General features: G+C 37.2%; 2 protein-coding genes across 2 annotated transcripts; both read left to right on the forward strand.

Moving 5' to 3' along the window:
- The first annotated feature begins 1,522 nt into the window (after window positions 1–1,522).
- Window positions 1,523–9,693, forward strand: LOC141404589 (uncharacterized). Its single transcript, XM_073988043.1, has 2 exons — window positions 1,523–2,753; window positions 9,004–9,693. The coding sequence occupies exon 2, from the start codon at window positions 9,011–9,013 to the stop codon at window positions 9,455–9,457; it is 447 nt and encodes a 148-aa protein (XP_073844144.1). The 5' UTR covers window positions 1,523–2,753; window positions 9,004–9,010; the 3' UTR covers window positions 9,458–9,693.
- Window positions 3,690–6,273, forward strand: LOC141404592 (uncharacterized). The gene is made up of 3 exons (XM_073988045.1): window positions 3,690–4,080; window positions 5,365–5,966; window positions 6,250–6,273. The coding sequence occupies exons 1-3, from the start codon at window positions 3,690–3,692 to the stop codon at window positions 6,271–6,273; spliced, it is 1,017 nt and encodes a 338-aa protein (XP_073844146.1).
- Window positions 9,694–14,559: the final 4,866 nt, after the last annotated feature.

Genomic DNA, 14,559 nt, shown 5'->3' on the forward strand with positions numbered 1-14,559 from the left:
AGGATTCCAAATTGTATCACAGGTAGTACCACTTAGTAATTTTCGTACCCTTACTACCTCAGTCCTACACTCCAATAGTTATCCTAATTTCAAATTTCAGGACTCAAACGCTATCCGTCACCCAAATCCAAATTCTACTCTATAGCCTACCGCGAACGGGTTTCAAATTCTAACTCTTTCCGTTTACTAAAATTCATACTTTAAATTAAAATAAATAAAATTAAAATACTTAAAATTCAGGATTCCAGTTCTATCCTTTCACCCAAATCCAAATTGTAATAAATTTAGTACCATTTAGTACTATTCGTACACATAAGTACGAATTTCCAAAATTTCCCCAATCCTATGCTCCAACAATAATCTCAATTTCAAATTTCAGGATTCCAGCTCTGTCCGTTCACTCGAATCCCTATTGTACCAAATTTAGCACTTTTCGAACACATAAGTACGACTTTCCAAAACCACCCTCATATCTCAGTCCTACACTTCACAGTAATCTTAATTCCAAATTTCAGGTTTCCAGCTACATACATACGTTCACCCAAATCCAAATTGCACTAAATTTAGTACCATTTAGTACTTTTCGTACCCATAAGTACGAATTTTCAAAACTACCTCAATTCTACACCCCACCAGTAATCTCAATTCCAAATTTCGAGATTCCAACTATATCCGTTCACCCAAATCCCCATTGTCCCAAATTTAGTATTTCTCATTAACATAAGTAAGAATTTCCAAAACTTCCCCAGTCCTACACTCCAACAGTAATATCAATTCCAAATTTCAGGAATCCAGCTCTATCCGTTCACCCAAATCCAAATTGTACTAAATTTAGTACCATTTAGTACTTTTCGTACACTCAAGTTTCCAAAAACCATTTGGTGCATATTTCTTACTCTTCATCAGTGATCCTCAGTCCAAATTTGAGGAATCAAACTCTATCCGTTCACCCAAATCGAAACTGTACCAAATTTAGTGCTATTTAGTATTTTTCGTACCCTATGTACGAATTTCCAAAACTTCCACAATACTAATCTCCACCAGTAATCTCAGTTCCAAATTTCGAGATTCCAGAGCTATCCGTTCACCCAAATACCCATTATACAAAATTTAGTTCCATTTAGTACTTTCCGTACACATAAGTACTAATTTCCAAAACCACCCTCATATCTCAATACTACATGTTGAACCCACTGTTCAACTAGTTTTATATATTTCATATTTTTGAGTTTTATTTAAATTTGCTTCTCTTAAATGTTCAAATAACTACTCTCACTTTTCTTTGGATTTACATTGTAATTAATAACTCATTTTAATTACCGTTCATTTCTTGTATATTTTTCTTTAAATTCTAATTTAATTTCAATGAATTTCTCATCTACTCTAATTTGCTCTCCAACTGAACTATTAATACTCAATTCTCATATTCTTAATTGAGTCTTTTTATCAAACATACCATTTGTTCTCATTACTTATTACCTAGTTTTAAGTTAACATTAGTCCTTCAATAAACCAAGTCGCAACAGCGCATGAATTCAAGCTGAATTCATTTTGTTGTTTCCTTCATCAGTCAGGAAACCCACTATAAAAATCATAGCTCCAGGTCTACGACCACAGGGGAGCTAACATATGGTCCTTCGAGTAATCCTAGTAAGGACTAGGATAGGATTCTGTTCCAGAAAAACAAAAATTATTCCGGAAAAATTGCTGGTTTTCTAACCTAGAAACCACAAAAATTGCATTGTTCATCATTTATGCGTTTACATAAAGAACGACATAACAACAAACATCATCAATCTGTTGCACACACAGATCTATTGGAGAAATAAAGCCACTGAACAAATGTTCTAGAGAAGAAGTCCAAAAGCTGTGGACAAAAACATCTTTAAATTTACACACACACACTCATTGGTAACCAGCCTGGTCATTAACTACAACAAAAAGATAAGTAGAGGAATTGAGCAGGTATGTACATTGAGTATTGGCATTTTTAGTTCAACGATTCGTTTGCACAACACAAAATATTTGATAAAAATTTTCCAAAAATTCGCAAAAAATTATATAAAAAACGAAAAATCGGTCGCGTAATTCCATATAAAATAACCTATGATTACGCAATAATAAGTAAATACAATCAAAATACATAAAAACCGCAATTAATTTACATAAAAAATCAGTAAATAACCAGTAGCGCATAAAAAAGTCGTACAACAGATCGTATGCAACACATCACTCAACTGTTCCATTTCTCACCGTTCCGCATTGCATATTTAACGTACAGAAACTATTGGGCTATCATTCCACAGTACATGAATTAGATACTGTGAGCGAGAAGAAGAAGAATCTGCAGTATTTTTCTAATTTGATCGGCAAAAGTGTGAGTGAGCGCGAAAACAATTAGTTTGCAAAAAATTGTAAAAATAGTGCGTGAAAACTAAATAAAACTATTGAAAACAATAATTATAATAAATATAAAGTAAATTAAAAGTGATTTTAGTTGCGAAACCCCCAAAAAATTAACATTAAAAAATTTGTTTACATTGACGACGAAAAAAAAGCCCTACACCCTGTTGGAAACGGTACTAGTAGGCATACTAAGAAAATTTTTTTGTGGAAAAAACATAAAAATTTGTGCGGAATAATTAATAAAACCCAAAAAGGGAACAAATACTTCATCCTGAAGGAGAAATAAATATATTTTGGAATCACATCAAGCCAGAAAAATCATCTTTACGTCAACAAAATACACAAAGGTGAGTTGGTTTATATGCATTTTATGAAGCAGTATGGTGTTTGAATATTTTCTCCTAAAACAAAAACAACAAATAATACATAAAAACGGTGCCGGTAAACGCGAAAAAATATAGTTAAAACAAAAACAACGAAATTAAACAAAGAATAACGCAAAATCAAAAGCAAATTTCACAAAAATTACAACAACAAATTATACGAAAATTACAACAAAGGTGCAAGTGGAAATCAAGAAGAAGACAAAAAGTAGCGGTTCACAAAAATTCAAGGCCAACATAAATTCTTCCAGAATACACATTACAACAACAACAAGCAGTGATCAGTGTGATGTTTACAACAACAAAGTGTTAAGCCAGCCTGGTAAATAACAAAAATTAATAAATAATTTGTTCGCAAAAATAGTTTGTGGTGTTACCAGATCGTATGAAATTGAAGAAAAAGTGGGATTTTGTTCGGATAATGCCAGAAAATACCCAAAATATACAAAATTAAGCGAAATATAATAAAATTTTGTAGAATTTATGAAATTCAACCTGAATAAGTGGAAATTTCAGACGAATTAATAACGAAAGTGAATAAGAAAAATAAGTTTTTTTGTGGATTCAGCCTGGATAAGTGGAAATTTTAAACGAAGTAGCACTCAAATTGGAAAATATCAATAATTGTTTGTTGATTCAACCTGGATATGTGGAAATCTGTAGCGAATTCATAAGCAGAGTGGAAATATTAAAATTCTGTGCTGAATCAACCTGAGTCAAAAGGATTTTAAGGAAATTGTTGGCGATTTAAATGAATTTTCGCAAAATTATTTGAGATTTTGGAATTGATTTTTAAATCTGTTGGCGATTTACAAATATTTTTGTGTGGAATATTTTCAAGAAAAGTTTTGTGTTAATATAACAAGTTATAGCTGACTTTTGCGAGTGATTTAGGTCAACATGGCTTCGCTGAGGAAATTTCTATTTGACTACGATCAACTAACATCATATTGCAAGCAGTTTAGACCAAAGAAGGATGAAGATGTGAACGTTTCCGTGCTTGAGGTTAAGCAGGCGGAACTCGAGAGGCGCTGGTCTAAAATTACGGAACATTTTGAAGAAGGAATGACAGGAGAAGTGGAAAGCGCAGTGTCTGAATTCAGTAAAGTAGCATCATCGAAATTTGAAGAAGCTGGAAAAGCATATCAGAAATGTAAGGCGAAAATGGTGGAACTCAAAGAAAGCAAGATTCATCCAAAAGCTGAGGAAACTTTCAGAGGTGAAAGTACAATAATTCAACATGGATTTTCTTCGCTTAAATTGCCACCATGCGATATTCAGCCCTTTGAAGGTGGGTATTCCAAGTGGCCAGCCTTCCGAGATATTTTCAAGGCAGTTTTTACAAAGCATCCTGAATTGTCCGCAGCCCAAAAATTGTATCACCTTCGTGGCAAGACGAGGGGGGAAGCTAACCAAATCATCAAGAAGTTCGATTTGGTAGATGAGAACTTTAATTTAGCATGGAATGCATTGGTAGACAGATATGAAAACCCTCGAATTTTAGTTCATCAGCAAATGAAGTTTTTATTTGGAATCTCAACCGCACAAAATGGATCCCCAAAAGCAATTCGGTTAATACAGAGTGGAATTAATGACAGTTTAGCGATCTTCAAGTCTTACAAAATTGAAACGGACAATTGGGATCCCATCCTGGTACATCTTTGTTCAACCAAACTTCCTGAGGATACACTACGAGCATGGGAAGATTCTCTTAGCAACCACAAGGAGTTGCCAACCTGGTCTCAGATGTCTGCATTTCTCTCCAAACGCATCGAAATTATTGAAACATTAACTGATTTTCGAAAACCTCATTCTAAAGATAATCAAAATACGTCACACAAATCGCAATCATTTTTATCTAACGTTGAAACGGGAAAACAAAAATACTTATGCAAGAAGTGTAATCAAAATCATTCACTACGTCAATGCTACTATTTTAAATCTCTTTCGGATAACGATCGAATTAAATACGTTAACTCAAACAAATATTGTTCAAATTGTCTTTCTTCGAATCATTTTAAATCCAGATGTACGAGTAACAAGGCTTGCTCTAAATGCAACAAGAAACATCATTCAATGCTACATCTCGATAATATTGAATATAAATATAAGTCTCAAGAATCAAATAACGCGGTTAATGCTTCACAACCAATTATTGAACAACCTGTTTCAAGAGAATTTCGGTTCAGACCATCAACGGACAATGTTCAAATGCATTTAGCACAACATGAAGGAACTACAATTTTGCCTACAGCGCTTATAGACATTCAACATGCTGGTCAACTGTTCACAATTCGAGTTCTTTTGGATGCTGGTTCAGAAAAAACATTTATTTCTAAAGAAATTCAACAAAATCTAAGACTCCCTGTCGAGAAGCGGAATTTTAATATTTCTGGTTTAGGTGGAACCATAGTAAGCAATTCGAATTCACTTTGCTATGTCAATCTACGATCAAAACATAATGACTTCGCACTCAAAGTAAAAGCTATCGTTGTTTCAAAACTTGCCCACTTTTTGCCGTCGAAACCTGCTAAACTAGAAAATCTCCCTAATTTGGAAAATCTTAACCTTGCAGATCCGCATTTCTTCAAACCATCATCAATAGACATGATTATCGGAAGTGATTTTTTGCCAATTATAAATTTAAATGGAGTTCGAGCGAATATTATCTACGGTTTGGAAGCGCGAGAGTCACAATTCGGTTGGTATTTGTCTGGCCCCCTGCCTGTAGCCGAAGTATGTACATTTTCAACATCAATAACAGTCGAAGAAGACATTGCACTCAGTGAACAAATGAAGAAATTCTGGGAACTAGAAGAAGTTTCAACGGTCCCTCAACTATCTGAAACCGATAAATACTGCGAAGAATTCTTCAAAGAGACAACATCTCGTCAACCAAATGGTCGCTACGTAGTACGACTACCTTTTAAGAGTGATTATCCAAACGAAATTTTTCTTGGACGCTCCAAAAATATTGCTCTCGCACAATACTGCAGAATGGAGAAAACCCTCGAAAAGAATAAAGAACTGAAAACTCAATATCATGAGGTTCTCCATGAATATTTGAATCTGGATCACATGGAAATCAGTAAGAATTATGAAACACCAGACGAAAAACAATTTTCATTTTTTCTACCTCACCATGCCGTAGTCAGACCAGATAGCAAAACCACCAAGGTAAGAGTGGTATTTAACGGATCAAAGAAAACGAGCAGTGGTTTTTCGCTGAATGACGTTCTCCATCCTGGACCGATATTACAAGCAGATTTGATGCAAATAATACTTGGGTGGCGATACTACAAATATGTTTTCACAGGAGATATAGAGAAAATGTACAGACAGATTGTACTTCATCCTGAAGATAGAAAATACCAGCAAATTTTGTTTCGTCCTAAAGAAATCATAAAGCAATTTCAACTCAAAACCGTCACTTTTGGCATCAATTGCGCGCCTTTTTTAGCTCTGCGAACGTTACAGCAGCTAAGTGATGATTGTGAAAATTCAGATCCAATTGCCTCAAGTATTTTGAAGAATGAAGTTTATGTGGATGATGTGATGTCAGGAGGACACACATTGGCAGAAGCTAAAGATAAACAACAACAGTTATTAAAAGTATTGTCATCAGCTTCCTTCCCCCTTAAGAAAATGACTGCGAACCACTCGTTTTTACTTGAAAATTTGGCGCGGGAGGATCTTCTGGACGAAGATTTTTTGAAGCTTGATGACTCAAGCAGTATTAAAACCCTAGGTATACGGTGGAACGCCATACATGATATATTTTATTACGATGTTCAACCGATAAATGCAGACTTGTCAGGTGCAACTAAACGTCAAATACTCTCGGTAATAGCTCGACTATTTGACCCCCTTGGATGGTTAGGTCCAATAGTAATCTCAGCAAAGTTACTTATGCAACAATTATGGGAAGAAAAGTTGTCATGGGACGAAGGAATACCACCACATCTATTAACCAAATGGAAATCTTTTATCAACAACATTGCTCACATTGAAGATATCAAAATTCCGCGATGGATAAACTTTTCTCCAGGTCACCATGTCCAAATCCACGGCTTCTGTGACGCCTCGGAGAAGGCCTGTTGTGGAAATATTTATATTCGAGTTGTCGACACTCATGGTAAAATTTCTAGCCACCTGCTAGTCTCGAAGACACGAGTAGCACCACTGAAAAGGAAAACTATCCCAAAGCTCGAATTATGTGGAGCTGAACTACTTTCGAGACTAATTCGACAACAAACTACACGATTTTCTCATCCTTATGAATTATTTCTGTGGACTGATTCATCAATTGTAATGGGTTGGTTACAAAAATCGCCAGCAACATTAAAATGTTTCGTCGCAAATCGCGTAACTAAAATTCTTAATATTACCAGCAGTGATCAATGGAGACATATTCGTACCGAGGACAACCCTGCCGACTTAGGTACCAGAGGTTGTACTTCTCAAGAACTCGTTAATAATTCGCTATGGTGGAATGGACCACCCTGGCTCAAGCTTTCTATCACTTCTTGGCCAAAACCTAGAAAATTCGATCCTACGGATTTAGAAACCAAAAGAATATCGGTACTTCACCTTGAAATAGAAGAGGATTTACTCACGCATATCAGTTCGTTTCACAAAGCTATCATTGCAATTGCTTACGTTTTTCGGTTCGCTAAATCATGTCGAAATAAATCTCACCCTGAATCTAACAATTTCTCTAACGAAGAACTTATTAATGCGAGAAATCGTCTTATTATCTACTCACAGAAAATTTATTATTCCAAGGAATATCAGTGTTTAACCGATAAACAAACAATAAGTACTAAAAGTCACATTTTAACCTTAAATCCTTTTCTTGACAAAGACGGATTACTTCGAGTTGGTGGTCGCCTGGAAAACTCAGGATTAAGCTATGATGAAAGACATCCTGTCATAATACCAGGTAAATCTAAACTTGCAGCACTTTTCATTAAACATAGTCATGAAATGCTACTTCATGCTGAATATAATGTAATGATACGTGCCATTCGTCAAGGCTTCTACATTCCCCGTCTTAAAAACCTTGTCCGAAAATGTATAAGAGGCTGCGTAAGATGCACAATATACAAACACAAGTTTCAAAGCCAGCTGATGTCATCGCTTCCACGTGAACGTGTATCCTTCTCACTCCCATTTACGTATACCGGAGTCGACTTCGCTGGACCTTTCAACCTGAAATCGTCAACCTTAAGAAAAGCCAAAATTGTAAAAGGATACGCAGCAGTCTTCGTGTGTTTTTCTACCAAGGCTGTGCACCTTGAAGTCTGTTCTGATATGTCAACTGATGCTTTCCTGGCATGTTTTGGACGCTTCGTGGGACGTAGAGGACTGCCGAAGACAATGTTTTCAGACAACGGTAGAAATTTCGTAGGAGCAAGCTACAAACTTCTTCAAGAACATCATAACTTTCTCAAAACTGCTGAAAAGAGTCTTCAAGCAAAATATGGTATACACGGATTCTCGTGGTCTTTCATTCCCCCTTATGCACCTCACATGGGAGGCCTTTGGGAGGCAGCAGTGAAGAGTATGAAGATTCACTTGAAGAAAATAACTCATAACTTCACGTTTACCTTCGAAGAATTCAACACCCTGCTGATAAGAATAGAAGCAATTTTAAATTCCAGGCCGCTTTCCCCAATTTCAGAAAACCCTTCAGAATTACTGCCACTAACTCCAGGTCATCTTTTAAGAGGAGCTCCACTCATAGCTCCACCTGAGTCAAACCCAGAACCAATTAACTCAAATATTTCATATTTATCCCGATGGAAACGCCTTAAGTGCATTCAGCACATATTCAGTCAACGATGGAAATCCGAATATATTACCGAGCTTCAACGCTTTAAATGGAAAACCAATCGAAACAACTTAAAAGAGAATGATATAGTTATCATCAAAGACGACAATTTACCGCCTACGGAATGGAGGCTTGGTCGTGTCAACAAAGTAGTCTACGGAAAAGATAATATCGTGAGAGTTGCTGAACTTCAAACCCAAAATGGATTAATCACTCGACCAATAGTCAAACTTTGCCTATTACCAACTCAACCAACGTATAATAACCCTCCGAATTCTAAAACAACAAACTGCAATTTAAACACGCAAACATCTCGTTTTTTAGAATGCTAATATCTCATTGTACTTGTCTCTCTTTTCTTCTCTTTTCTTTCTCATACAGGCACATCATGGGTAAATGTCCGCTTTGCAATCATAATCATCCCATTAAATACTGCAAAACCTTCAGATGGATGTTGAACGAAGAACGCCGAGAAACTGTGGTTCGGCTCAACTATTGCTTAAATTGCTTGTGCGATCGTCATCTTCGGAAAGATTGCCCATCCAAGAAGCGTTGTGATGTTTGCGGGGCAGCTCATAACACCATGATTCATCAGAGAATATATGATTCACGTTCAGAGAGCATCACCATGATGGACGTGAAGGAAGTCGAGGAAGAAGCCAATTCCACTGACTCTGAGTATGAATATTTAGAAGGAGCCGTCGGTGGCATTAACCTCAATGCTAAAGATGATTCCACCCTGGAACCAACACGTCCCCAAAGATCGAAGCTGTATGAAAGTAAAAGCTATCGTTGTTTCAAAACTTGCCCACTTTTTGCCGTCGAAACCTGCTAAACTAGAAAATCTCCCTAATTTGGAAAATCTTAACCTTGCAGATCCGCATTTCTTCAAACCATCATCAATAGACATGATTATCGGAAGTGATTTTTTGCCAATTATAAATTTAAATGGAGTTCGAGCGAATATTATCTACGGTTTGGAAGCGCGAGAGTCACAATTCGGTTGGTATTTGTCTGGCCCCCTGCCTGTAGCCGAAGTATGTACATTTTCAACATCAATAACAGTCGAAGAAGACATTGCACTCAGTGAACAAATGAAGAAATTCTGGGAACTAGAAGAAGTTTCAACGGTCCCTCAACTATCTGAAACCGATAAATACTGCGAAGAATTCTTCAAAGAGATAACATCTCGTCAACCAAATGGTCGCTACGTAGTACGACTACCTTTTAAGAGTGATTATCCAAATGAAATTTTTCTTGGACGCTCCAAAAATATTGCTCTCGCACAATACTGCAGAATGGAGAAAACCATCGAAAAGAATAAAGAACTGAAAACTCAATATCATGAGGTTCTCCATGAATATTTGAATCTGGATCACATGGAAATCAGTAAGAATTATGAAACACCAGACGAAAAACAATTTTCATTTTTTCTACCTCACCATGCCGTAGTCAGACCAGATAGCAAAACCACCAAGGTAAGAGTGGTATTTAACGGATCAAAGAAAACGAGCAGTGGTTTTTCGCTGAATGACGTTCTCCATCCTGGACCGATATTACAAGCAGATTTGATGCAAATAATACTTGGGTGGCGATACTACAAATATGTTTTCACAGGAGATATAGAGAAAATGTACAGACAGATTGTACTTCATCCTGAAGATAGAAAATACCAGCAAATTTTGTTTCGTCCTAAAGAAATCATAAAGCAATTTCAACTCAAAACCGTCACTTTTGGCATCAATTGCGCGCCTTTTTTAGCTCTGCGAACGTTACAGCAGCTAAGTGATGATTGTGAAAATTCAGATCCAATTGCCTCAAGTATTTTGAAGAATGAAGTTTATGTGGATGATGTGATGTCAGGAGGACACACATTGGCAGAAGCTAAAGATAAACAACAACAGTTATTAAAAGTATTGTCATCAGCTTCCTTCCCCCTTAAGAAAATGACTGCGAACCACTCGTTTTTACTTGAAAATTTGGCGCGGGAGGATCTTCTGGACGAAGATTTTTTGAAGCTTGATGACTCAAGCAGTATTAAAACCCTAGGTATACGGTGGAACGCCATACATGATATATTTTATTACGTTGTTCAACCGATAAATGCAGACTTGTCAGGTGCAACTAAACGTCAAATACTCTCGGTAATAGCTCGACTATTTGACCCCCTTGGATGGTTAGGTCCAATAGTAATCTCAGCAAAGTTACTTATGCAACAATTATGGGAAGAAAAGTTGTCATGGGACGAAGGAATACCACCACATCTATTAACCAAATGGAAATCTTTTATCAACAACATTGCTCACATTGAAGATATCAAAATTCCGCGATGGATAAACTTTTCTCCAGGTCACCATGTCCAAATCCACGGCTTCTGTGACGCCTCGGAGAAGGCCTGTTGTGGAAATATTTATATTCGAGTTGTCGACACTCATGGTAAAATTTCTAGCCACCTGCTAGTCTCGAAGACACGAGTAGCACCACTGAAAAGGAAAACTATCCCAAAGCTCGAATTATGTGGAGCTGAACTACTTTCGAGACTAATTCGACAACAAACTACACGATTTTCTCATCCTTATGAATTATTTCTGTGGACTGATTCATCAATTGTAATGGGTTGGTTACAAAAATCGCCAGCAACATTAAAATGTTTCGTCGCAAATCGCGTAACTAAAATTCTTAATATTACCAGCAGTGATCAATGGAGACATATTCGTACCGAGGACAACCCTGCCGACTTAGGTACCAGAGGTTGTACTTCTCAAGAACTCGTTAATAATTCGCTATGGTGGAATGGACCACCCTGGCTCAAGCTTTCTATCACTTCTTGGCCAAAACCTAGAAAATTCGATCCTACGGATTTAGAAACCAAAAGAATATCGGTACTTCACCTTGAAATAGAAGAGGATTTACTCACGCATATCAGTTCGTTTCACAAAGCTATCATTGCAATTGCTTACGTTTTTCGGTTCGCTAAATCATGTCGAAATAAATCTCACCCTGAATCTAACAATTTCTCTAACGAAGAACTTATTAATGCGAGAAATCGTCTTATTATCTACTCACAGAAAATTTATTATTCCAAGGAATATCAGTGTTTAACCGATAAACAAACAATAAGTACTAAAAGTCACATTTTAACCTTAAATCCTTTTCTTGACAAAGACGGATTACTTCGAGTTGGTGGTCGCCTGGAAAACTCAGGATTAAGCTATGATGAAAGACATCCTGTCATAATGCCAGGTAAATCTAAACTTGCAGCACTTTTCATTAAACATAGTCATGAAATGCTACTTCATGCTGAATATAATGTAATGATACGTGCCATTCGTCAAGGCTTCTACATTCCCCGTCTTAAAAACCTTGTCCGAAAATGTATAAGAGGCTGCGTAAGATGCACAATATACAAACACAAGTTTCAAAGCCAGCTGATGTCATCGCTTCCACGTGAACGTGTATCCTTCTCACTCCCATTTACGTATACCGGAGTCGACTTCGCTGGACCTTTCAACCTGAAATCGTCAACCTTAAGAAAAGCCAAAATTGTAAAAGGATACGCAGCAGTCTTCGTGTGTTTTTCTACCAAGGCTGTGCACCTTGAAGTCTGTTCTGATATGTCAACTGATGCTTTCCTGGCATGTTTTGGACGCTTCGTGGGACGTAGAGGACTGCCGAAGACAATGTTTTCAGACAACGGTAGAAATTTCGTAGGAGCAAGCTACAAACTTCTTCAAGAACATCATAACTTTCTCAAAACTGCTGAAAAGAGTCTTCAAGCAAAATATGGTATACACGGATTCTCGTGGTCTTTCATTCCCCCTTATGCACCTCACATGGGAGGCCTTTGGGAGGCAGCAGTGAAGAGTATGAAGATTCACTTGAAGAAAATAACTCATAACTTCACGTTTACCTTCGAAGAATTCAACACCCTGCTGATAAGAATAGAAGCAATTTTAAATTCCAGGCCGCTTTCCCCAATTTCAGAAAACCCTTCAGAATTGCTGCCACTAACTCCAGGTCATCTTTTAAGAGGAGCTCCACTCATAGCTCCACCTGAGTCAAACCCAGAACCAATTAACTCAAATATTTCATATTTATCCCGATGGAAACGCCTTAAGTGCATTCAGCACATATTCAGTCAACGATGGAAATCCGAATATATTACCGAGCTTCAACGCCGCTTTAAATGGAAAACCAATCGAAACAACTTAAAAGAGAATGATATAGTTATCATCAAAGACGACAATTTACCGCCTACGGAATGGAGGCTTGGTCGTGTCAACAAAGTAGTCTACGGAAAAGATAATATCGTGAGAGTTGCTGAACTTCAAACCCAAAATGGATTAATCACTCGACCAATAGTCAAACTTTGCCTATTACCAACTCAACCAACGTATAATAACCCTCCGAATTCTAAAACAACAAACTGCAATTTAAACACGCAAACATCTCGTTTTTTAGAATGCTAATATCTCATTGTACTTGTCTCTCTTTTCTTCTCTTTTCTTTCTCATACAGGCACATCATGGGTAAATGTCCGCTTTGCAATCATAATCATCCCATTAAATACTGCAAAACCTTCAGATGGATGTTGAACGAAGAACGCCGAGAAACTGTGGTTCGGCTCAACTATTGCTTAAATTGCTTGTGCGATCGTCATCTTCGGAAAGATTGCCCATCCAAGAAGCGTTGTGATGTTTGCGGGGCAGCTCATAACACCATGATTCATCAGAGAATATATGATTCACGTTCAGAGAGCATCACCATGATGGACGTGAAGGAAGTCGAGGAAGAAGCCAATTCCACTGACTCTGAGTATGAATATTTAGAAGGAGCCGTCGGTGGCATTAACCTCAATGCTAAAGATGATTCCACCCTGGAACCAACACGTCCCCAAAGATCGAAGCTGTATGAAAGTAAAAGCTATCGTTGTTTCAAAACTTGCCCACTTTTTGCCGTCGAAACCTGCTAAACTAGAAAATCTCCCTAATTTGGAAAATCTTAACCTTGCAGATCCGCATTTCTTCAAACCATCATCAATAGACATGATTATCGGAAGTGATTTTTTGCCAATTATAAATTTAAATGGAGTTCGAGCGAATATTATCTACGGTTTGGAAGCGCGAGAGTCACAATTCGGTTGGTATTTGTCTGGCCCCCTGCCTGTAGCCGAAGTATGTACATTTTCAACATCAATAACAGTCGAAGAAGACATTGCACTCAGTGAACAAATGAAGAAATTCTGGGAACTAGAAGAAGTTTCAACGGTCCCTCAACTATCTGAAACCGATAAATACTGCGAAGAATTCTTCAAAGAGACAACATCTCGTCAACCAAATGGTCGCTACGTAGTACGACTACCTTTTAAGAGTGATTATCCAAATGAAATTTTTCTTGGACGCTCCAAAAATATTGCTCTCGCACAATACTGCAGAATGGAGAAAACCCTCGAAAAGAATAAAGAACTGAAAACTCAATATCATGAGGTTCTCCATGAATATTTGAATCTGGATCACATGGAAATCAGTAAGAATTATGAAACACCAGACGAAAAACAATTTTCATTTTTTCTACCTCACCATGCCGTAGTCAGACCAGATAGCAAAACCACCAAGGTAAGAGTGGTATTTAACGGATCAAAGAAAACGAGCAGTGGTTTTTCGCTGAATGACGTTCTCCATCCTGGACCGATATTACAAGCAGATTTGATGCAAATAATACTTGGGTGGCGATACTACAAATATGTTTTCACAGGAGATATAGAGAAAATGTACAGACAGATTGTACTTCATCCTGAAGATAGAAAATACCAGCAAATTTTGTTTCGTCCTAAAGAAATCATAAAGCAATTTCAACTCAAAACCGTCACTTTTGGCATCAATTGCGCGCCTTTTTTAGCTCTGCGAACGTTACAGCAGCTAAGTGATGATTGTGAAA

The sequence above is a fragment of the Musca autumnalis genome, unplaced genomic scaffold, assembly GCF_047663935.1.
Source record: "Musca autumnalis isolate F117 unplaced genomic scaffold, ASM4766393v1 scaffold_49, whole genome shotgun sequence".
NCBI lineage: Eukaryota > Metazoa > Arthropoda > Insecta > Diptera > Muscidae > Musca > Musca autumnalis.

Coding starts and splice junctions, on each gene's coding strand:
- LOC141404592 (XM_073988045.1), top strand. CDS start 3,690: ATGGCTTCGCTGAGGAAATTTCTATTTGACTACGATCAACTAACATCA. Junction 4,081..5,364: donor CGATATTCAGCCCTTTGAAG/GTGGGTATTCCA, acceptor TTAACCTTGCAG/ATCCGCATTTCTTCAAACCA. Junction 5,967..6,249: donor CAGATAGCAAAACCACCAAG/GTAAGAGTGGTA, acceptor CGCCTTTTTTAG/CTCTGCGAACGTTACAGCAG.
- LOC141404589 (XM_073988043.1), top strand. CDS start 9,011: ATGGGTAAATGTCCGCTTTGCAATCATAATCATCCCATTAAATACTGC.